At 35.6% G+C, this 26,144-nt stretch overlaps 1 protein-coding gene across 4 annotated transcripts in view; it reads left to right on the forward strand.

Moving 5' to 3' along the window:
• METTL25 (methyltransferase like 25) overlaps positions 1-26,144 on the forward strand; it is a gene marked incomplete at both ends in the record, with an annotated part of 125,426 nt that overhangs the window by 71,475 nt on the left and 27,807 nt on the right. For 3 of the 4 annotated variants that reach the window (XR_014297439.1, XM_082666127.1, XM_082666126.1), the window contains 4 exons: positions 1,408-1,481; positions 13,602-13,695; positions 25,187-25,261; positions 25,826-25,897. Coding sequence is in view for 3 of the 4 variants with exons in the window: in XM_082666127.1 (XP_082522253.1) it covers positions 1,408-1,481; positions 13,602-13,695; positions 25,187-25,261; positions 25,826-25,897 (315 nt within the window). Of the gene's footprint in view, positions 1-1,407; positions 1,482-13,601; positions 13,696-25,186; positions 25,550-25,825; positions 25,898-26,144 lie in introns of those variants that run through there. The other variant, XM_082666125.1, reaches the window with a different exon arrangement.

Genomic DNA, 26,144 nt, shown 5'->3' on the forward strand with positions numbered 1-26,144 from the left:
GTTGGGGACTGTGGTATCCCTAACACCGTTTCCTACTGTAATCACCCTCCTCACTGTTGTGAACATCCAGAGAGGATATAACTTGTGTTGTTCAAAGTGCTCTGTCAAGACCCTACAAGTCAGACATTCTCCAGTGACTTAAGAAGGCAATGCCGTTGGGTGAAGACCCAGGAAATAATTGTTGACCCTCGACTCCCAACTTGTGGTTTTTTGTAGTCTCAGCACCTGGGGCCCATAGTGTAGGAACTTGATGTTAGATGGGGGAAAGGGACAGTAGAGTAGGTTTTCTGCCTGAGCACACAGGCAAAGTTTTATTTTCTGTTAAACTCCACCTGAATCCAGATGTGTTCTCATTGAAAACAAATGGAGATAACAATTTGGGGCTCAGAAGGAGAATAGAAGTTACAAAAGGATAACTCAGTGAAGTACACATTCCACTGAACTCTATCTTTAAAACATTACCCATAGTTGGAGAGTTTTTAGTTTTTAACTTACTTGACTTCTCAAAAGCATTCAGTATTGCCAGCCTCCCTCCATATTTGCTCATTTTTCCTTTTTTTTTTCCGATAATAACTTTGCATGGAAGCAAGGTGGTTGTTGCTGATATCTCTGTTGGATGGGGATGTGGATGTGGATGGAGTTTTGGCAACTTTTTGTATTTTCTTAGTTTAAGGGTACCTCTTACATTGCTACAGTGAAGCACTCTTTCTTTTATGTATAGTACTTTTTTACCTTCTACTTTGAAACTCTTATGCGTCATTAGGGACCTTCTCTTCAGCCATTCCTTTTTTCCTACCTCTGCACCTTCACGGACACTTCCTGCCTCTTTTTCCCCAGGAAATGAATTCCTGCTGAGACTTCAGTCTCTGATCTCATGTCCTTTCCAAGGCCCTTCTTTTCAACTCTGTAGTAGCAATGCTGTGATCTTTTAGGCCTCAGACATATTTTAGTATGTCCTTACTTAGGGTAGTACCTTCTCTCTCTGGCTGTGAATCCTTGGTAATATCTCTAATCCACTACCATTAGGAAAGATGCACATTCTTATCTCTTTTGCACACATCCTACATGTCTGCTCTCTTATACAGGACTGACTTGGTTGGTCATGAAGTTTATTTCTACGTTTTTAACTGATAAACACTCCATTTGGGACATTAGCTAATTTTTCTTTGATTATTCCTTTTCTTCCTCATTCACTACTACTTCTTTTATAGTTTCTTCTATTTTCTCAATGAGAACTAGCCTCCAAGTACATTGTAACTTAGAATAGAAAAGTTATAAAATTATCCCCTATGTTTAGCAACAAACTCAGGTTTCTAACATTCACTTATGGTTCTGACTCTCAAGTATTGATTTGATTTCTCTTTTTTATTTGTTTCTTATGCTCATATATATCTGCCTTTTTTTCAGCTGCCTACTGAATCACTCTTCTATCGTGCCGTACTTCAGGATATTATTAAAGATTGTTATGGCATCACCAAATGGTATGATGATTTCATTTCAATAAGAATAGCTATCCTGTATTATAAGTGAAGTGACTTTTAGTTTTCAGGTGAATTCATTCAGGGTCATTGTTATTAGTAGAAGAAGCTTTGAATTTGAGCGTGATTTCAGTAAGTAACAAAGAACTATGCAGCAACCGTATCTTAGGTTAATCATTATTAAAGTAAGGGTTCTAATGATTCACTTTTGTCCTGAAGGGTTGTTGTGATGATAAAGAAATATATGTAAAATGTACTTCAGAATTTGAGAAATATTGAAATGTTATATGTAAGTAATTCAGTGAATATAATATTATAATATGAGCAGAGGTTATATTTAAAATATTTCACAACCACTACAGCATAAACACTTAACTAATTAGAACAGATATCAATCTTAAATAGCCAGTGTGGCCATTCATGTCTCTACTGGTAGAATAGCAGCCTTGCATATGTTTTGTTTCTGTTTTCCCCAGATAATGGCTGCCTATACAGAAAGGCAAGGATTAGGAGAATTTTTCATAATATTTGGTTTAACAACTGCCATACTCAAGCATACATCCACAGTCCCTTCAAGTTTCATGAATGTTTCTTCGTACTAGTTATAATTTTAGGATTCTGATTGCCTTTTCGTTATAATAGGATTATTCTTCAAACTAAAATAGGGTAGTTTTCAAGTTCTTAAAAACAAATCCAAACTTATTAACAGAAATAGAAGCTATTTTCAGATTAGGTATAATTTCTCTAAGAAAAATAGCCTATTTTTTTACTAAAAGAAATTATGACATATAAATATCTACATATACCATTGATTTTTTTTTTTTTTTTTTTTTTTTGGTGGTACGCCAGCCTCTCACTGTTGTGGCCTCTCCCGTTGCGGAGCATAGGTTCCAGATGCACAAGCTCAGCGGCCATGGCTCACGGGCCCATCCGCTCAGCAGCATGTGGGATCTTCCTGGACCGGGGCACGAACCCGTGTCCCCTGCATCGGCAGGCGGACTCTCAACCACTGTGCCATCAGGGAAGCCCAATATACCATTGATTTTAATTGTCATTTCTATGTAGATAACTCCCAAATCTGTGTCCCTATCTCCATTCTCTTTTCCATATATTAATCTTCAAAATGTCTGAAAGTGAATTTCTCGTGGTTTCCTGAAAACTGGTTCCTTTCTCTAAACTCACCCCAAGATGCTAACCTTGTTGGAAAAAGTCACAAAATTGTGCAAATTCACATCTACTCAAATATTGACTGCCTGCCTTCCTTTAAGACCTCAAATCTGTTCATTACTGTGTTTGTTGTTCTCTTGATGACCACTTAAGATCATCTACACCCTTTTCTGAACATTTCTTCTCACTTAAAAATTCAAACCTCTCCAATTCTCCACAGTCCTGCCTGCCTTTATTACTCAGTAGATGTTATTTAAAACTTCTTTGATTCCAGATCTTTATTGAGCTTTCAGCCATATTTGATCATGTAATAATTGTTTTCTCCAAACTCTCGTCCTCATTGTCTTCCATTAAGCTGCATTCCTCTAAGTTTCCTTTTCCTACCTTGAACTCTCATCTGTCTTCTGTAAGCATTTTTCTTCTTACTCATCCCCTTGGTATGTCCAGAAATTCTCTAGTGTTTTATACTTAGCTGCTGTCTCTTTATATTTCCTCTTTCTCTTAACAGTTACCCTCACAACAAATAACTTAAATCATGTATCCAGCTCCTACGTCTTTTTTGAAGTTCAAATCTCTATTTCTCAATATAGAGCAACAGCTTCTGAACAGCCTCACTTAAGTACCTTAAGCACCTTAAAAATACACCAGATTCAGCCACAGCCAAAAAACAAAGTCAGCTTCCCACCAATTCTGTTCCTCTTTCTTCTGTCTCTTGACTTCTTTTGTCATTTCTGGGGAATTGCATGACCATTTTCAAGCTTTAGAAATCTTAAAATCATATTCGATTCTTTTCTTTTCTCATCATCAAACCACACATTCTAATTAGTTGCCAAGACTTGCACATGTTATATTTTTTAACCCAGTGGTTGTTCATTGTGGGGCAGGCAGCCTATCAGGTTCTGAATGCATAGGATGTAGTGTCCACACAGGAGTCTTCCATATTCTAGTCAGGATGGCATGTGCAGAAACCAAAGAAAATGATAGAAACCTGCTTCCAGTAACAGCAGACTAAGTAATTAAGGTTAACCCTCCTTCTGAGAAAAACTAAAAATGCTAGAGATGTGTATATATGCAAGTGTGTGGTGTGTGTGTACAAGTATGTGTGTTTGTGTGTATGCAAGTATGTTGTAGTTAAATTTGTTTTTAATTGGTTTGAGAACATCAGAGACTATCAAGGAAATTAAAAATTACACAGCAAATATCTAAGAGAAGATGGAAACCAAGAGAAATGAAGCCAGCTTTTAGGGCTTCATTTTCCCCCACATGCCATTTCTTAACTACGGAAAAGGGGAATTCCCTGGCAGTCCAGCGGTTAGGACTCAGCACTTTCATGCCCAGGCGCGGGTTCAACCCCTGGCCGGGGAACTAAGATCCCGAAGCCGTGCGGCTCGGCCCAGCCAAATTAAAAAAAAATTAAATTAAACAGCAATAACAACAAAAAAGAATGATCAATAGCAGCAATGTTTATGAGAGCAAAAGTCTAGGAATGAAAATTTCATTAATAGGAGAATGGATAAACTGTTGTGGAATACTGTGCCATAGTGAAAGTGTATGAATTACAACTACATGTATCCAAGTGGATGAATGTTGTGAATCTAAACGCTATAGAAAAATCCGTATATAATTTGGAAACAATCACAAACGGTATAATTAATTCAGGAATGTAAATATGTGGTAAACGATCAAGAAAAGCATAAGAATGATACACACAAGCAATATTCAGTGGTATAGTATCCTATGGGAGGGAGGACAACTGAGTGGACAAAGTGATGAGGTGGGGAAGATGAGGGGCACATAGGAATTTCTAGAGACTGTTAATGTTCTATTTCTCAAGTTTGGTGTTGCATATAAGTGTTCATTTTATTGACATTCTTTACACCTTATACATAGTATTTTGTAAATACTTGTTTGTGTTCAACAGCAGTGAAATTATAATCTCATTTCAGGCTACACCCCAGGGTTAGTTGAACTACATATTATACTCCTAGTATCTGTTACAGTCACCTCATTATAGTAATAAGGAAAATTAAGATAAAGTGGTTAAAAGCTTGTCTTAAGTCATACAGCCTAAAAGAACCAGAGCTAGGACCAAATTCATAGTCCACAAAAGTTTTCTTTTTGCTATCCCATGCTTCTTTTTAGTTTAAATTCTTTGGGATATTTTTAATATGAGTGGAGTTATAGGTCTCCTTGTATTAGCCTTGTTAACAAGATTAACTTGATTGGAATCTCTGGCCAGCAAGATTACTAAAGACAGAAAATAAGATCACTGAATTATTTCTTCTGCATTTTGTTTAGCTTTTCTTGCTAATTAAGTAAATTGTCTTCAAGTGATATACTGTTTCAGACTACTTGAAATATTATTCTGAAAGTTTCTTTAATTGTTTATATAACATAAGATTAGAAGTAAACTTTTTTCATGGACTTAAAAACTGTAACATTTTTACTCTATTGTAATTGTGAATTAGCATTTAACACTTATGTTAAAACTCAATAATTTATATAATTTTTTAAATGTTATAATTAGTCCTTATCTGGAAACTTTCTAAGGGAATAAAATGCCAAAGAAAGCATTTAATGGGATATGGGATAAAAATCCTTTAGAACACTTCAAAGGAGAGCAGAGTAATTGATGTGTATACTTTACTTACTTTATTATTCTCTTTCATAATGAGTACTGTAAACAGCTGTAGAAGAAATACATAAATTTTGATGAATTAGTTTAACTTTCATTTTGATTTTGCAGTGATCAAATAGGTATGTGAAAAACCAGATCATGAAAACTGGCTCACCAAATTAAAGCTACTTATTTAGTCCATAATGTGTGGTCAGATTTGCAGGTCTGTATCTTTTAAATTGAAGAGTATTTTGAAGATTTTTGTAACTTCATTAAGTGATTGCCATTTTCAGCAAAATTTTATGTTAAGAAATACTTAAAGGTCCTTTAAGTCTTTTAGTAGGTATTAGCATAAAAAACACAATAAATAACTTCATAAATATTTTCTGATGATGGAGAAACTGAACTTTGATACTTTCTGTCCTTCATGTGCTTATTTTTATTTAGTATATGTCTACTTTACCTTTTCCTATAATTTCCTAAACTAATGTTGCTTCTTTGGAAAATGCTACAAGGAAACCATGTTCTTACAATTGTATTTTGGGGAAAGCATGTGGGTGGTGTTGGATTCACTTGAGTAGAATTTTAATTAGATCTAGTGCATTCACTTTTATTAAAAGAAAGAATACTGATTCCTTTTTAGCATGCTAACCGTGCTTTATTCTGACAGAGGGCCCCCTTTTAATCTGTTCTTCGAGTCCCATCATTTATCTTTCAGAAACAGTTATGTCACTTTTCTCACTTCAAAATGTTTGATAATTTCTCTTCTTTATACTCAAAAACTAAAATATCCTTATTATGACATTCAAGGCCATTCTAAGGTGTCCTTTCCAGACTAATTCACCACCCCATTCTTCCTTCTCTGCACCCCAAGCAGCTGCCCATGCACACTGTTTGTACACTGGATTATTCATCATTTCCATGCAATTATTTTTGGACCTCGTATGCTTCCTTGGAGCTCCTTTGCCTACCTGAAATATTCTCCTCCCCATTTCTGCATCTTTTCTTTCCCTGACCTCTGGCAGGTGAAATCCTAGGCATTCTTTAAAACCCAGTTTGGAAGACATCTCTGGTATCTTTCTCTTCTCCGCCTCACTCTCTCCTCCCATAGTACTTAATCTGGGATTCACTGCTCTTATTGAATCTAAATGTACAATGAGTTGTTTGTGTCTGCTCCTCTGCCACCTGGTGAGCCCTGATGGCCAGTTTTCAGCTTTATTAATTGAAGTCGTCTATCATAGTGGTTAAGAGCACAGATTCTGAAAATCCTCTTTGGAACCATTTTCCCGTCCAACTACTATCCCATATCTGTTCTTTCCTTTACTGGAAAACTCCTTGAAAGTGCTGCCAGTTTCTTTCCCATTTCACTTGAATTCCAATCAGACCTTACTTCCATCACTCCAGCAAACTCCCCTTTTCAGGGGCACTAATGACCCCATGTGGCTAAATCTCCTGGTCAGTTCTCAATCCTCAGCTTACTTAGCCTGCCATAAGTATTTCACACAATCTACCACTTTTTACTTTCATGTGCTAGAGAAAGTCCCTCATAAGATAGTCACCTTTTTCTTTTTTTTTTTCCAGTTTATTTTGCTGACTCCTCTTCCTCTTTCAGACCTCTCATTTTTGGAGTGCTTTTTTCTATCAGTTCCTACTACCTAGGTGATCTCATCATGTCTCATGGCTTTCAGTACCATTTATATGCTGGTGAATCTCAAATCTAGAGTCCAGTTAATAACAAGCGTATTCTTCTAGTTGCTCAGGCCAGGATAACTTTGACCTCTCTCTCTCACACTGCCTGGATCCAGTCCTTCAACAATTTTATAGTCTGTCTAATTAAATATATCTAAAATTCTACCACTTCTTAACCATCCTCAGGGCCACCACCCTGGTCAAAGCCACCATCATCTCTCATGTAGATTATTGTAATAACCTCCTAATTTGTCTTCCTGCTTCTATTTTTGCCCCCTAGAGTCTATTCTCCACACAGTAGCCACAGTGATCCTGTTAATATTTTTAAGTGAGATCTTGCTCACTGTCTTCCCATGGTTTCTTATTCACTTGGAAGTAAAGCTAATATTTTCACTATGACCTACAAAACCTTATATGATGGAGCTACTCATTATCTCGCTGATCTCATTTCTACTATTTTCCCATTTAATGTCTGTACTGCTTTCCTTGGTATTACTTGAAAATACCAGGAACACTTTCTACCCCAGAGCCTTGCCACATAATGTGTCCTCTGCCTGGAATGCTCCTCACCAGATATCCACATGGCTAGTTCACTCTCTTTCTTTAGTTCTTTACTCAAAATTATCATCTCTATGATATCCACCATCACTCCTCTCTAACATTTCTTATCTGCTTTCTCTCCTCTGTCATCAGCTTCTCATTAGCTCATATTGCCATACAGTTAGTCCCCTACATACGAACGAGTTCTGTTCCGAGAGTGTATTTCTAAGTCCAGTTTGTGCGTAATTGCAACAAAGTTAGCCTGGGTACCCAACTAACACAGTTGGCTATATAGTACTGTACTATATAATAGGCTTATAATACTTTCCACACAAATATACATAAAAAACAAACAAACACAAAAAATAAAACATTGTTAATCTTACTGTACAGTACCTTGAAAAGCACAGAAGTACAGTACAACAGCTGGCATCCAGGGGCTGGCATCGAGTGAACAGGAAAGAAGAGTTACTGACTGGAGGAGGGAGAGGAGGTGGGAGATGGTAGAGCTGAAGGATCATCACAATGGGAGACAGAGGGCAAGCTGCAGTTTCACTCACGCCTGGCGTTGATGGCACAGGTTCTGGTTCCTTGGATTCAATTCTATCTACCCTCTTGAAAAAATGATCCAGTGATGTCTGAGTAGTAGCTCTTTCTTTCTCGTCCTAGAAGACATTATAGGAATGGATCGCATTCTGAACAGCTGATGCAACCTTTGTGTACCATTCTACATTCAGGTCCTGTGCCTCAGAAACGGTAACAGTGTCTCCTCAAATAAAGAAAATCCCCTTGCGTTCCCTGCGACGTGAATCTCTTCAGTTCTTCAGTTACTTCTTCTTCCTCTTGTCACTCCACTCTCGATTATTTTCACCTTTGTTTCCATCATTATCGCTTGGCGCTTCTTAGCAGTACCAGCTACATCACTGCTGCTTTTACACTTGCTTCTGGACATCCTGGGCTTGTAATAAAGATACTGTACTACTGTACTCTATACAGTACTGTATAGTAAAATACACAAAAGCACAACCACTTGTAGAGGATTCACGCACATGACAATGTACGCCAGACACATGAACTAACTTACGTGATTGGACAGGCAGACTCACGTTCAACTCTTTATCGTTTGGTCATGTGACAACCACCACATAGTAGATAGTTTTAGGATATAGAATCAGAAAGAAGTTTTGTTTGGCATGGGGATTTCGGTTTGCTTGCTTGGTTTTTTCAGACAGAGAAACTTGAGCATTTTCCGATGATAAGAGTAAAGACTCAGTGAGTAAAGAGTTGAAGATACATCAGAGGAGGCAGAACAAGATGGCTTCCAGATCCCTGATCTTAGGCATTTTCTTACAGAAAGCAATTATATTAACTATATTAATTATATTAACTAATTAACAGAGAGAAGGATTTCTATTTATCTTCACACACGTCAGCAAAAATTAAGACTGCAGTGATTCTGTGATGTCATAATGTATAACTGTAAAAGGTAGACTCCAAATCTTTAGCATTAAATAATGAGAAAAATGCAATAGGCACTTACTAAAAATTAAAATTAAAAATGGGATTGCCCCATATTCCATTCGTTAACGGTCCTATTCTTTGCTTTTACTTTCTATATAGGTAAGTTTTGAGATTTTTTTTGCACCTGTCTCTTTTTTCTCGTTTCTTAATTACTAGAATTGCAGTATTTGCCCTTAAAACTATAGACCCTCCTAAAGTCTGATGAGTGAAATATTCTTTTTCTTGTAGCTGCAAAAGAGCAGACTGCATTCTATATCATAAACTCTCTTTACAGCTATTATTTTTAAGAAGGTTGATTTGTAAGACACCCAGACTTTAGAGATTAGTGCCATGTCCTGCAAAAGTAACCTTTTACCTCCTAAAGTTCTAAAAGCCTGATTCATTATACTAAATCTTGTGTTGCTTTGGTAATAACATTTAAATTGACATTCTGTTTCCTGTAAAATATACTTTTTTTTTCTTAAACCAAAATGGACTTATGGGTACTTCCCTTCTCCTTCTATACCGTGAAAGTAATAAAACCATTTTTTCTGAATTTTTTAACAATAGCACTCTATTTTTAAATACAGTCTTACATAGAACCAAATAAATTTAATAAATTTTAGAAAAGGACTTATTTCTTACACAATTATCCTTTTCATATTTTATGGAAAATTGTAACCCTTTAAAGTACCTCTTTGGAGTCCTTAAGGAGAACAGTTTTAAAAAAAATTGTTGTAACCTATTTCTATATTTTACATGTTGGCCTAATTTTAGTATGTTACTTTTATAATTTTATCATTTGTTTTATCAGTATTGCTGTTCGCAGTACTGTTGGAAACTGAGACATTTTGAAACTTAATTCCTTCTCTCAGAAAGCTTACCCTAGTCCATTCCAGCAGCTAAAGCACTCCCTACTCTGTGCTGTATTCTGAGCACCATCTTGTGCTTATCACATTGAATTATAGCATTTGTTCACCTGTCTTCCTTTATAAACTGTGGATGATTCTACCCCTAGAACCCAGCACAATAACAGGAAAATGACCTCCATTCACTGAGTGTTTGTCAGACACTGAGCCAAGCATGGTACATACATAGACTCTCATCTTCAACCTTCTACTGCTGAACAAGGAGAGGCAAAGAGAGGTTTTTAAGTGGTAAATACGTGGTAGAGCAAGGAATCACACTTATTTCACTCTTGAGTTCACATGGAGTCTGCCTACTTCTGTTTGTCTATAACACAGATGTAGACATTCTTCATCTGCAGTTTAACAATATCAAGTATAAATCCTGTTGAAGAATTGTGCCAGAGTTAATATTTAATAGTAGTTAATATCCCAGACTCTGAAGCCAGACTTCCTGAATTCAAACTGTGGGCAGTTTACTTAACCTCTCTGTTCTTTAGTTTCACCATCTTTAAAATGGGGATAATAGTGGGACCTACCACATGGAGTAGTAGTAAGGATTAAATAAGTAAATGCAGCAAAGGACTTAGAGGTCCTGGCACATTGTAAACATGAAATAAATACTAACTGTTATTATTTGTTTTGTTTACATTGCACTATTCCTTATATATTTGTTCAGTAGTTCTCTCTATATATATTTTAAATCACATTTGCTTATTTGTATAGTTAAGCCTGCCTTCCTAACTCTACTTGATTAGCAGATAGATCTATTTACTGTATTAACGCATTTCATGTTATAGTCTGACTAGATGTTTTTGTTTCTACAAGCTGCAAGAGATATTTATTTAATTATTTAATCCATTTATTGAGATCCTGCTATATTGGAGCATCTATGCTAGGCACAGGGGATATGGTCATGAGCAAAACAGGTGGAAACTCTGCTCTCCAGCTGCTCAGAGCAGTGATCTTAAACATATTTTTAAATTTCACATCTCTGTCAATAAACATTCTTGAGCATGCACCCCCAAAATGAATACTTAATTATTTGTAAGTGATATATGTGTCTTTCTACTAGTCTATTGTATAGATTTTTAAATAAACTGAAAAATTGAAAGTAAAAAGGTAAAGATAAATAGAAATTAAAATTCTAATATTCTCTTTCCCTTGGGGTGTGTTCACCCCTCTTTGGAGTCCACTGACTTAAAATAAAGACAGACACTCAGAGAAACAAAAAAGAGTAAGCATGTGAAGGAATAGTTCTCTGTGTCAGGAGCCTAACTTCATCTGGGAGGCCAGTGAAGACTTTCCTAAGGAAGCAACATTTAAGATAGGATCTGAAAGGATGAGTTTGGGATTCCCTAGGCAAAAAGATTAGGGGTGAAGTGTAACACAAATAGTGTTTATAGACAAAAGCATGATGTGTTCAAGAAACTAGAAAGACTGTCATTGTGAATGGAGAGGCAGTGTCCTAGGAGTGTTAGAGAGGTTGTCAGAATGGACCAGGTGGTACAAGGCTTATTATATACTATGTTAAGCATTTAGATCTTAATTCTAAGAGTCATGGGAAATTCTGGAGGAATTTAAGGAGAAGTAACATGATCAGATAATCACCTTTCTAGTTCTATTTGGATGATATTTTTCTCCCTTACTGGTTGCTGCTAAAAACAGGTCCAAAATAGTATACCTCAACAAAGGATTTGAGGGACAAGTCTTATGTAGCAAATTATTGCTTAATACACTAAAAGTAATCTAATAATCATGTTGTGAGATTTTGTAACAGAAAAGGGGTAGTATATTCTGAAAAGAAAAAGTAAGACGAGGGCAAATAAAATTTTAAATGTTTCTCTTATTTTCAAGCAATCTGAAATACAAAACCCAGGAAACAAGTCGATACCACCTACACTTATACTGTCTACTGTCTTCAGCTTACAATGGTTAGCACTTTCCTGTGAGCTTCTCACTCTGGCTCTTTTAACTTTGTAATCGAAGAAAAATCCAAATGATAATTCCAATTATGATAAAAACAACAATCATGATAGCAAAAAAAACAACTCACATGGTGGCACAGTTGTGAGCACCTTACGTGTGTTACCTAATTTCATCCTCACAGTGACTTTACAAAATTGGTACTATTAATATCCCGTTTTTATAAACAGGGAGCTAGTAGGTGATAGAGACAGACTGGAAGCTACACTCTTATCTACTGTGCTCTGCTTTCTCTCTTAAGCTACTCCATTAGGTGGTGATAGATGGTATAAAATAAGAACCAGGGGCTTCCCTGGTGGCGCAGTGGTTGAGAGTCCGCCTGCCAGTGCGGGGGACACGGGTTTGTGCCCCGGTCCGGGAGGATCCCGCATGCCGCGGAGCGGCTGGGCCTGTGGGCCATGGCCGCTGGACTTGCGCGTCCGGAGCCTGTGCTCCGCAGCGGGAGAGACCACAACAGTGAGAGGCCCGCGTGCCGCAAAAAAAAGAACCAAAATCACTATCTCATGGGAAAGAATTGCTTGCCCCTCTGGATTAAAAAATAATAATAATAAAAGTTTAAAAACCTTTTAATATGAGGAGCAGGAAGTTAATATTAAATGGCTTTTTTTCTTTTTCTGGCTACACAGTTTATCATTTCAATATACTGTGATACATAAGATGTCCATATCGATTATATGATATCTCTTATATATAAATGTGTAAGATCTGAGAATTACACAAAAACTAATAAAAAATATAATTTCTGTTTCCTGGAACCTATACCTTTTCAAATGACTATTATTTCAAAGCAGTTTTCTGAGCAGGAAAGTGGTAAATGAAACTGCTCTTCTAACAAAATAGCATGACAATGTAGGCAGGAGTGAAGGGACAAACATCAGCTTTAATTAGGAAGTAGCTGTAATAATTAGGACATGAGGTAATAGCAAGTGTAATTAAAGTGGCCATCTAGAAGTGGAGCTGAAGTTGTATATTTGAGGTATATTTCAATGGAAGAATTGGTAGAGCTTCGTGTCTGACTAAGCATAGGGATTAATATTTATACTGCCAAGAGTAAATGAGCTTTTATTCATTGTTTTTGATACTTGGAGGTGGTAAATTTTTTATTCTCTTGATTTTTACATTATACTTAAATACAACCAAAATTGTGAGATGTGATAGTCCAGCATTGCATTATTTAAATTTAAAACCATCTCATATTTTGTTTATGCTGTAATGAAAATCTGCAGGGCATAAATGAGATCAAGTCAGACCCTACTCAGCAGCATATGGTGCTTTTCCAATGGCTTGCATTGAAGTTCTGTTTGCATGGCTGTTGGATGTCACCACTATTAGCAGGTGTTGCCATGAAATGTGCACTGTAATGTTGAGCCAGTAAAGTGAAAATGTGCTTTGCAGCACAATGGAACCTTTCGAAATACCTATAGTTCCCTTTAAAAATGAGACTTTTTTAATACTAAGTTTACAACTTCTTTCTCATAGTATTGTCTTCATAATATTGTCTTCCACTGTTGTATGTTGAAGGAATTCTCAAAAGCAGATCCCGAATATTTTTGTAATATGTAAACTAAAAGTGTTCACAAAAATATTACTACATTATTATCACATGTGGAGCTTGTGCCATATGCACAGAAGGTATTTAAAAATATTTCATGACTGAATTTAAAATCATCTATAATTTAAATTGGAAAAACTAAAGAGTGATTTAATTTTGTTTTGCAGTGATCGGCATGTTGGTAAAATTTATTCCAAATCCTCTTCCTTTCTGGATTATGTCAGAAAATCTCTAAAGAAGCTTGGATTAGATGAGTCCAAGGTCAGTATATGATTACCCATTGTTTTTATAAGAAACAAGAGAACTTCTATGGGGTTATGAATTGAGATAATACAAAATTATTTGCCCTCTACTTTTCTCTTATTCATGAAAAACATCTAAATTATGTTGAAACCAAACTTCAGTTACCTTTATTCCAGTTCACCTTTTCTGTCAATATTAGACGGATAGTTTGCTGTTGTACACCTCCAGAGTGATTCCCCTTTCAGGTTTATTCAAGTAAAACTGTGTCAATTTTCAAATCAAAATAGACTTAAAAAGCAAGAGCAAATGGGAATTGTAAGTACATCAGGAGACGATGGTTTTAATTTTAAACTGCATGTATTTAAAGGCCGTATAACCCATTAAAATTAAAAATCTTAAATTCAAAAACCCTTTGAATGGGAGAATCCTGGAAAGTGGTAATGTCATAGAAAGCCCAGGGTAATAATTGAGAACATATTGTTGAATACACAAAAGGTAAGCTGATGGACTAGTGGTAATAAGTAGTCTAACACTGAGAAAAAAATAACTCTCAACATGATTCAGATGAGTTATTAACTAAAATATTAAGTTGAATCTGGATCACTTTGGTATTTTGAATTGATTATAAATTGAAATAAAGAATAAAATAGTTGGTTAAGGAATGGTGATTAAGGTGGTTAAGGTTTCTTCTTGAAAGAGAAAAATTATACAGATATGGTTAAGTTATATCAAAGCCAGAGGGTATTATTATTTATTGTACCAATTATCCATTTACTCCCCAGTTGCTTTATTACTTAAAGCAATTAGACTGGTACGAATAAGTTTCCTCCTCTGTAAAATAGCTCTGAAAAAGCATTTCTAATTCATAGGATTTAAGAAAAATTAAATGAGGTAATAGACATAAAATGCTGAATACAATGTACATAGTAAGTGCTAACTAAATAATACTAGTTTTTATGATTCTTATCTTTGTATATGTACTACTTATAATAATACAATTGATATGACTCCTATAAACATTTTTATTTAGTCACCAAAATGAAGATCCTTCTAGTCTTGCATAAATAAGAATAGACAGTGTTATCTTAGTTATTTTATTTCTGTTTTTTAAAATATTTTTAATCAGACTGGTCTTCCTTCCAATTAGTCTTTCTTAATGCATATATTTACGTCATGTCTCAATTCCGCATCTTACATTTACTATCAGGAACACAACCTAAGCATAATTTTTACAAATATAGAGCTAAGTTTTTACTTAAACTAAAAATGTATTATCCTTTGTCAAAAACCAAACTGTAAAAATCCAGAAAGAGTGTTACTTATTTTTCGTGATGGCTTTCTCTTCCCAGGTTTGTCTCTAATAATAACCATAGTAAATGTTTCTTAATATGCTTATTATATTACTGATTAGAATATTAATAATAGCTAATATTTACTAAGCACTTACTATATTATAGTTATTATGCTAAAGACATCATAACATTATCGCATTTACTCTTCACTAAAAGAGTAAGATACTATTATTATTCCCAATGTAATGATCTAGAAAGAGAGGCTTACAAAAAGGCAAGTCATTTTCTCAGCGTTGAAGAGCAAGTGGCAGAGCTGGAACTTGAACGCAGATTCAACTTACATCAGAACCTCCACTGTCAACCACCACTGTACTGAGAAGTGAAATTAAAAACAAAAGGAAAAAGACTAATGTAGCTAAGTATCACCATAAAATATCAGTCTTAAATGATTACCTTTATTAGTTAGTAAAGACAATTAATAGTGCCCTGCTGATTTTTCTCTTAAAACTATTTAAGTTCATTGAAAGATAAATATGTTGAATAAAATGGGTGAGGAAAAGAAAAGGAACAAGAAACCCAAGCTGGAAGGGGAGGAAAGTACAGAACCTAATAAGGCATTTCAAAGGTAGGGGGGTGAGAGGAAGCAAATAGATGAGTACGTGTTTTGAGGGGTTTTTTGTTTGTTTTTATGTTAAACAAGAGGAATTGAGAGTTGTGTCTGTCAGGCCAGAGTGGTTAGAAATAGGATAAGTTATTAAAACCAAGCTTATATTTCTGATATAATACAAAATCCTATTATTTTTCTCCCACATTATGAAATATCAGTGCTAAAATGAAGGTTTTGACCACAAACACAATCAGAAGAGATTTATGAATAGTTTTATTTAAAAAATGAAATTAATTTTCACAAGATTCTAATTACTAAAAAGTATCAAAACCGCTTAAATTTAAAATATTTGATATACCAAAGTGTTTAAAAGATCTTTGACTAAATTTATAATCATTTACTAACAAACTTTTGTATATAATTGAAAGTGTGGTGAATACCACTGATGTGTTTCTGATCTCTCAAAGCACATCTCTTCATATTCAAAACTATGTAAGCAAGTGAAGTGCCTAGAAACCTCCTAACATGCTCTGATACTTTCTTAGTCACAAGAAATCATGTAAACATGAGGAAAAACAACATTCCCAGACAAATCATCATTCCAAAGACCAGAACAGAACAGCATGTGCTGAATATATAAGTGGTTCATACACAGCTTAAAATATCAATCCATAAGTCCTATAGTCAGCTGTGACAGACAGCATTGGACATTTTCTCTTAGAGCAGGATTTTGTCAAACTCAGCACATTTGGATAATTCTTTATTGTGGAGAACTAACGTGTGCGTTGGAGGATGTTTAACATCTTTGACCTCTACCCACGAGGTGTCTGCAGTAGCGCACTAATTGTAACAATCCAAAATAAATAAATTTTTAAAAAATCTCCAGACATTGCCACAAATGTCCTTGGGGTCAAAATCACCCCCAGTTAAGATCCGCTGTCTTCAAGCATTTGTCATTTTAGTGATTCCATTAACATTCCCATTACAGACCCCATATTATCTTAAAATGCCATGTTACACCAAGAAACATAGAGTGGGGAAATGGGGAAAAGCAGTGATTCTGTTCTTATATTTTGAAGACTTTTTATCAAAATGATCCCCTCCTTGATTTTTAATTTTTTATAGCCTTAACCGTTTAAGGGTGATATTGTTTCACCCCTGCATAAGATACAGTTCTGTTTAAGAAGAGTGTTTAGATTTCACAGCAAAGCCAAGCCACTGAAAACAATAAATTGTGGCAGAACATCAGCTACCTTATATCTGCAAGTATACTGTTTATAATAGATGGACTGCTTAGAATGAAATTTTACAGTAATATTCTTTGTAATTAAGTAAAGTTCAATTACTTCTTTATAAAATATTTTAATACAACTTTACAGTTGTCTGAAATAACAAAATCCTAGTGATTAGCTTTACCTAGACCTTAAAAAATATTTTTAAATTTTATCTTCTGTTCCAAACTTTGGCATCTCACCAAATTTCAGAAAACCTTTAAAATTGTATTTAAGTTTTCATATTCATGGTCCACAGCATTTTTTTCTTCTTTTGTATTAATTTTCTCTCTTTCTCCTTCCACATGCATGTACTGCACACACACGGATACATGAGCGTACACACACACACACACACACACACACACACACACATCCGTAAATTTTTGAAGCATCAAATTTTAAAAGCAGCAAAACCACTATTGCTTGCTAGACAAAGAACGAGCTGGAGCATTTGTCCATAAGAAGGGGAAATAAAAGGAGCTTATGTTCTAGAGCTTGCATGTATGTGTGTTTGTGTGCTGTATACATATGATGAATATTCAAATAAATATTACTCTCAGATATTGAGAATAAAATAGACAATAAAACTGGTGATTTAACAGGAGTGGGGTGTGTGCTGTTGAATGGACAAAGTTGAAAATCACTAAGATAGAACCTTAGTGGAAGGGATAGAGGATAACTCAGAAAATTATCCTTAAATATTTCTCCAAAACAGGCCAGCAAAAGCAAAACTTTTGAGACCAAAATCATTTAGTTATTCACCAGCAAACATTTATTTTGAAGAATCTCCCATGTGCCAAGAAGAGTGGAAACTCTGGAGCTACAAAGATAATTAAGACATAACCCATGAGAAAAGAAAACAAGTAATTATAGCATGAACTTACAATGTTAGACATATATTAAGTATGTATGCTTGGAGTGACTCACTCTGCCTTTAAGATTTCTCAGAGGACATTGATGCCTTAGCTTGGTTTTGAAGGGTACATAGGAGTTCATTAAGCAAACAAGGTGGGAAGGTAGGGAGCAGGGAATTTCAGGTGTGTGTGGTGGGGGGAATAGCTTGTACAAAACCACAGAGAGTAAGAAACATGATTCTGGACTCAGCACAGCTGGAGCATAAAGCAAGTAGAGGAGACAGTGGTGAGAGATGAGGCCAAAGGACTAGGCACATGTGGAGAGACCAAATAAACTGATCTTTGGACATTAGATCAAAGATTAATTAGTAGTAATCATAATCACTAGGTGGTTTCAATATAAGTGGGAGGGCAACAAAAAATACAAGGAGCTCATAAACTTCCATGTAGTAATATTCAGTGGTTCCTCAGTATTCATGGGGAATTGGCCCCCCACTGATAACAAAACCCAAGGATGCTCAGGTCCCTTATATAAAATGGTATAGTACCATTTTATATGGTATAGTCAGCCCTCTGTATCTGTGGGTTCCACATCTATGGATATGGAGGACTGACTGTATCCAGAAATGATCTACGTTATATGAGGTCATCTGACCCTAAAGAAACAGCGAATTCCTGATACAGTTTAAATATATATAGGAAGCCTGTCATCTTTGGTGATATGCAAAGAACATGTGCATTATTCCCATAAGTAAGTTCCTGCTGCTTTTTACAGCCACTATAATAACACAGGCATACCTCAGACTGTGGGTTCAGTTCCAGAGCACCACAATAAAGTAAATACCGTAATAAAGCAAGTCACGTGAATTTTTTGGTTTCCCAGTGCATATAGAAATTATGTTTACACTGTACTTTAGTCTGTTATGTGTGCAATAGCATTATGTCTAAAAATATAATGTACATGCCTTAATAAAAAATATTTTATTGCTACCCTCTTGCACTGTTGGTGAGAATGTAAATTGATACAGCCACTATGGAGAACAGTATGGAGGGTCCTTAAAAAACTAAAAATAGAATTACCATATGACCCAGCAATCCCACTACTGGGCATATACCCAGAGAAAACCATAATTCAAAAAGACACATGCACCCCAATGTTCACTGCAGCACTATTTACAGTAGCCAGGACATGGAAGCAATCTAAGTGTCCATCAACAGACGAATGGATAAAGAAGATGTGGCACATATATGCAATGGACTATTACTCAGCCATAAAAAGGAATGAAATTGGGTCATTTGTAGAGACGTGGATGAATCTAGAGACTGTCATACAGAGTGAAGTAAGTCAGAAAGAGAAAAACAAATATCGTATATTAACGCATATATGTGGAACCTAGAAAATGGTACAGATGAACTGGTTTGCAGGGCAGAAATAGAGACACAGATGTAGAGAACAAACGTATGGGCACCAAGGGGGGAAAGTGGCGGGGGTGGTGGTGGGATGAATTGGGAGATTGGGATTGACATGTATACACTAGTATGTATAAAATAGATAACTAATAACCTGCTGTATAAAAAAATAAAATTCAAAAAGTAAATAAAAATACTTTATTGCTGAAAACTGCTGACCATCATCTGAGCCTTCAGCAAGTCCTAGTCTTTTTGCTGGTGCAGACTCTTGCCTCGATGTAGGTGGTGCTGACTGAGCAGGGTGGTGGCTGCTGAAGGCTGGGGTGGCAATTCCTTAAAATACGGCAACCATGAAGTTTGACCCACAGATTGACCTTTCACATTTTCTCTGTAGCAGGCAATGCTGTTGGATAGCATTTTACCCACAGCAGAACGTCTTTCAAAATTGGAGTCAATCCTCTCAAACTCTGCTGCTACTTTATAAACTAAGTTTATATAATTTTCTAAATCCTTTTTTTCATCTCAACAGTCTTCACAGCATCTTCACCAAGAGTAGATCCCATCTCAAGAAACCACTTTCTTTGCTCATCCATAAGAAGCAACTCCTCACCTGTGAAAGCTTTATCGTGAGGTTGCAGCAATTCAGTCACATCTTTAGGCTCCACTTCTAATTCTAGTTCTCTTGTTGTTTCTGCCACATCTGCAGTTACTTCCTCCACTGAAGTTTTGAACCCCTCAAAGTCATCTAGGAGAGTTGGAATCAGCTTCTTCCAAACTCCTGTTAATGTTGTTATTTTGACATCCTCCCATGAATCATGAATGTTCTTACATCTAGAATAGTGAATACTTTCCAGGATGTTTTCAATTTACTTTGCCCAGATCCATCAGATGAATCACTATTTATGGCCTTACAAAATGTATTTCTTAAGTAAGACTTAAAGTCAAAATTACTGCTTGATCCATGGGCTGCAGAATGGATATTGTGTTAGCAGCATAAAAATAGCATTTTAATCTCATTGTGCATCTCCATGAGAGCTCTTGAGGTGCATTGCCAATGAGCAGTAATATTTTGAAAAGAATCTTTTTTTCTGAGCAGTAGGTCTCAACAATAGTCTTAAAATATTCAGTGAACCATGTTGTAAACAGATGTGCTATCATCCAGGCTTTGTTGTTCTATTTATAGAGCACAAGCAGAGTAGATTTAGCATAATTCTTAAGGGTCCTAGGATTTTTGGAATGGTAAATGAGGTCAGCTTCAACCTAAAGTCACCAGCTGTATTAGACCCTAACTGACAAAAGAGATTTCAGCCTATTCTTTGAAGCTTTGAAGCCAGGCATTGACTTCTCCTCTTTAGTCCTCTTTAGGACTTTATGAAAGTCCTAAATGGCATCTTCTTCCAATGTAAGGCAGTTTCATCTACATTGAAAATCTGTTGTTTAATGTAGCCACCTTCTTTAATTATCTTAACTAGATCTTCTGGATAACTTACTATAGCTTCTACATCAGTACTTGCTGCTTCACCTTGCACTCTTATGTTACAGAGACAGGTTCTTTCCTTAAACATCATGAACCCACCTCTGCTAGCTTCAAATTTCTTCTGCAGCTTCCTCACCTCTCCCAGCTTTCATAGAATTGAAGAAAGTTAGGGCCCTGCTCTGGATTAGACTTTGGCTTAAGGGAATGTTGTGGCTGGTTTGATCTTCTATCCAGACCACTACAACTTTCTCAGTATCAGCAATAAGACTTTTGTTTTCATTATCATTCACATGTTCACTGGAGTAGCACTTTTAATTTCCTTTAAGAAGTTTTCCTTTGCATTCTCAATTTGGTACCACATCCACCTACCTTGAGTTCTAGCCAAGGGTATATCAGCAGCCTCATTCCTACCATCTACTGGTGAAAATAAGGTCAATTGCTAACCTATCTTCTGATCGGGTAGTGTGTGGGTAGAATCTCTGAACAACTATGTATCTCTCATCCAATCATACGACCCATTCCCCATGAAGTTGAAGTCTGGTCCACCTTTGTGTACCTGGACCCCCTTATATAGATCTATAAAAAGATGATTTTAATAAATAAATGGAAGAGAAGAGAAAAATCTTCCATGGAAAAGAATTCTAAATAATTTATTTGGATATTGCACCCTCACTCCTTAAGTGTGGGCTGCAAGTTGTGACTTTCTTCCAAAGCATACAACGTGGAAAGGGGAAAAGGAGGAACATTACAGTGAAGAAACCTGACAAATACTATCTCAGCCAAGTACTCAAGGTCAATATCTACAGTGATAAATCATATGGATAGTATGTACCTTTCATATGATGTGAGGAATATCATACTTAATTCTGTAGTCTTCCTCTCAAAGCCCATAGCCCCAGTCTAATTATGAGGAAAACATCTGACAAATCCCAGTGAAGGAACATCCTACACAATGCTTGACTGGTACTCCTCAATACTGTCAAGGTCATCAAAACCAAGGCAAGTCTTGTGAGTCAACTATACTCCAATAAAAAGAAAAAAGAAAAAAAATAAAAGGCGAGTCTGAAAAACTGTCACAACCAATAGGACTAGATACAATGTAATAAACTGGATGGGATCCTGGAACTGAAAAAGGACATTAGGTAAAAAGTGAGAAAATCCGAATGAAATGTAAACTTTAGCTAATAGTAATATATCATTATTGGTTCATTTACTATAACAAATAACTGTATTGTAAAGTGTTAATAATAGGGGAAACTGGATATAGGGTATATCTAAACTCTGTTATCTTCAAAATATCTTTAAATCTGAAACTTCTAAATTATGTTTATTTTTTAAAAATAATGTGAGCAAAGCTAATGTTTATTGAACCTTTGCTTTGTGCCAAACATTGTGCTAAAAGCTTTGTTTATGTTATCTCACTGAATGCTAAGGATGACTTTATGAAATGAATAGTTATCCTCATTTTATAGGTAAGGAAATTGAGACATAGGTTAAGTGGATTTCTTAAAGCTCAAATCTAGGAAATTGGGGAGGAAGGATTCCAATGCAGTCTGTCTAACTGTAGAGCCAATGCTCCTTTTTGTCATATCCATATAACTTATTAACAGACATTGAGCTCAAGAAGAATGCTTAGCATTTTTCTACAACTAGTGTTCATCAGACAAATAAGCCTACAAGGAAGAATAAAGAGAAAACTCTGTGCTTGCCAGCAGACAAAATAAATGTACTTCTAAAGCAGATTGAAGAATTGAGGTTTGAAATAAAGGCAGAAGAAACTCAAGGAATGATGAATCTACTGAAGCATTTAAAGAAGAGATGCTTATATCCAGAACTTTGATTTTTGAAACTTTTGCAGACAGGATGAAGTTGATCAAGCATTTGAAGTGTGTTGAATCATAGGACATATACTAACACAGGGGTCCCCAACCCTCGGGCTGAGGACCGGTATAGGTCTGTAGCCTGTTAGGAACTCGGCCGCACAGCAGGAGGTGAGCGGCGGACGAGCGAGCGAAGCTTCATCTGCCGCTCCCCATCGCTCCCCATCACTCACATTACCACCTAACCCATCGCTCCCATTACCGCCTGAACCATCCACCCCCCCACCAACCCCCCTCCACATCCGTGGAAAAATTGCCTTCCCTGAAACCGGTCCCTGGTGCCAAAAATGTTGGGGACCGCAGATCTAACACATAAGCTGTATTGGAGTTAAAATGTCAAAAAAATTGTAAGAAAAGTAAGGGAGAAAACCTAAAGCTCCTCAATATGACTGCTCCTTCACTGTCTCTCACCCAGTTTCTATTTAGGACTGGATATCTCCCTGAACCTAAATGACAGCTCACTGAGCTAAGGCCCTGTTATACAGCTCAACTAATATTAATCCCTTTTTCTCGAGTCTAGGAGATGGGCAGCAGGGAGCAATGGAATTCATGACCAAAACTCCCAACTGCCATTCAATGTGCACTTCATCTTGTAAGTTTCCATGTATGTCCTTGCCTAAGTATGATCTACACTCAGGCACTTCCTCAATTCTGATGCCTCCTTTATCTCTAGGATGCTTGCCCTATCTTGGCTCTTACTGGATTTAACACCCAATAATGTCATCTGTAAAATAAGACCATGAATATACATATGTTACAAATTGATATTAGAATTAAAAAACAGTGTCTTCATAAAACTTCCATAGATTCTCTGATCTAATCTTATGAGATACATATTAATATAATTATATCCACCAAACTTTTGGTGTAAGAACAAGGCCATTTATTTTGTTTTGTTTTTTGCACACAGCTTTGCATATAGTTTTACTAGTTGGATTTCTACCTTAACGTCTGTCCATCAAACATACCTGTAATGCATAGTTTACAGTATCCAGCTTTGGATTACTCAAAGTAAAGCAAAAGACTTCCACTTTTTTTTTTTAATAGAAAAGTAAAGGTGATGTTCTCACCTTTTCTCTTCAAAATTACACAAAAGCAACAAATAAAAAGAGAAATAGAAACACAAACTCCTTTTTGACAAAATCAAAAAGCATATTAAATCTCAAACCATGTACATTATGAAGTACAGTGAAGGTAAAGAAGGATGCAGAAAGATGCCAAGAGAAATTGCCCAGGTTACAGATCACCAACAAAACCAACAATATAGTTCTTTAAAGTAGCATATCCTGAGGAACAAAATCAACAATTCCTAGTTTGGAGCAAATGCAGTTGATGACCAGGGTGGTGCTTCTCGGTTTGACATAAAGGGGAGACAGAATATTGGAGAACCCAAGGAGTCACATTGAAAAACCATGTTTGTAGGAAGCAGTATGCTGATGAGGCAGGATTGAAAAAAGATTGTGAGTTCTGAGTTGTCCTGTAACTGCTGATCTCACATGACAGGACAGAAGTGAAGACTAAAGGCTATAATTCGAACACATACACAATTTTTTTGAGATGAGAGTTTTTGCTGGCTTGAAGTGCAGACCTAGATCTAGTCCAATATACTCTACTGCAAAAATTTGGTCCAGGAGGTACTCATTTGATTCAAAGATGGGCAAAATTTTAAAAAGGGTTGGAGAGAAGGCCATAATCTGCTTGGGTTTTATACCAAAGGGGAGATCTTTTCTGGAAAGCTACACTAGAAATTGGATGAGACGAAGCTTTACTTGTCACTGTTACCTACCCTTTTGTATTTTTTGAACTCAAAAGAAATTTCATGTAATAGAAAAAGAATAGGGGCTTTGAAAAAATATTTAGATATTTTCAAGGAAATCTGAATACAAATCCTTTCAGATTTTGGACTCTCTTTATTCAGTCTTTCATTTGTTTTGACCACATATAATTTGAGAGCAATTCCTTCTGGTGACGTTCCTTTATCAGGCCTTTCACAGAGGCATTCAACTTATAGAGAAACAACTTTGCCTTTTGTATTTGTATCTCATTGGTTTTGTAATATTTATTCATGTCATATTATAATATAACTGGAATAACAAGTTTAAGAACAAATACAATTAATTCAGTAGGCATAAAGCTCAACTGGTGGGAACAGAAACATGTAAATGTTCTAGAAAGTGGCCTACTAACCACAAAGGTTCAGTGTACTATGGGTGTCATATGTTTTAGAGAAAAAAACAGCAATGCTTGTTGATGGATTTGTTAAGTGGATGTTAGAAGAAATTACCTTAAATATGAATATATGTCCTCACTGTATTCCTTTTGCCTTTGAGTTATTCTTTAGGATATATAGTTTTAGATATATTGTTTAAATTTTAATTTTGTTCAAGAACTGTTTATTGAGCTCCTACCTACTGTGCACCCCAAGCATAGAAACAAGTGAAAGTAAGTATTTCATCACTACTTGTTGAAATCAAACAAAGTTAATAGGCTGTTATTGGTGATTTTACTTAGGATATACTGAATAACCTATATTGGTACAGAAGATTTAAATGAAAGAATTTAGTTATATTGACTTGTTTCATGGATATCCTTAGAGCTCTTCAGATACCTAAGGTTGTTTTAAATTGTTATGTTTGTTTTACTTTAGGGTATGTTTGATTAGAAAAAAATATTTTTAACTGTTATTAAATTTATTATTGTTATTTTATCTTGAAGCTGCCAGAAAGAATTATAATGGACTACTATGAGAAGTACAAGCCTAGAATGAATGAGCTGGAGGCTTTTAATATGGTAAATCTCAGAATTAAACATACTAAATTGAATATTTTGCTAGACTTGAGTAGTCTCCTATTAAATTTTTTTATGGGGCCAACCAATCTGTGTTGTTTTTCTCTTAATGTAGAAAAACTGTTTTGGATCATTTCCTATTTTAGAACTATATTAGGTGTCAGTAATGTAATAAAGAGAACACATGGTAGATTTCTCTTAAAGTGTATTATAAATGCATGGAAAGAAGTTTTAGAGTTCTTTGAACACATATTGGTCTCAATGCAGTTATTTCACAAGCATTCCTTTTAATGAATTTCATTCTTAGTACCCCTTTAAAAGCTTTCTATTACATATGTATGATTGCTTTTGGATTCTATCCCAAAGTCACTCAAAGGACATTCTTTTCCTTTTACTATTAAAGAAAAACTTTTGATCTCTGAAGTATTTATTTTCTGAAGATGTACGATGAGTATTGGAGATTTGGCCTTATATGAGTTTCTGTAGATACATTTTCTTAAACAAGTTTTAAGCTAGTATTTTTGTTTGTTTTAAAGTACCACTGTCCTATCTTATACTTTCTTTTAGTTGAAAGTTGTTCTTGCTCCTTGCATAGAGACATTGATTCTTCTGGATCGGCTTTGCTACCTGAAAGAGCAGGTAAATTATGTTAATTTTAAATGCATAACAAATATATTTATTAAACCCAGTAATATGGATCTGCTTATAACTAGGATAACATTCTTTCACATAAAACTAGTAAGATAATTTTTCTCATTATATTTTCCAATTCTAAATATTCTTTCCATCTCTTTTGAAACAAAAACATATGTACAACAGATGTTTCCAGCAAAGCTACTATAATAAAGTTTACATTCTTTTAATTTTATGGTAATTACTATACAGT

Source organism: Grampus griseus (assembly GCF_964374135.1).
Source record: "Grampus griseus genome assembly, chromosome: 11".
Classification (NCBI taxonomy): Eukaryota; Metazoa; Chordata; class Mammalia; order Artiodactyla; family Delphinidae; genus Grampus; species Grampus griseus.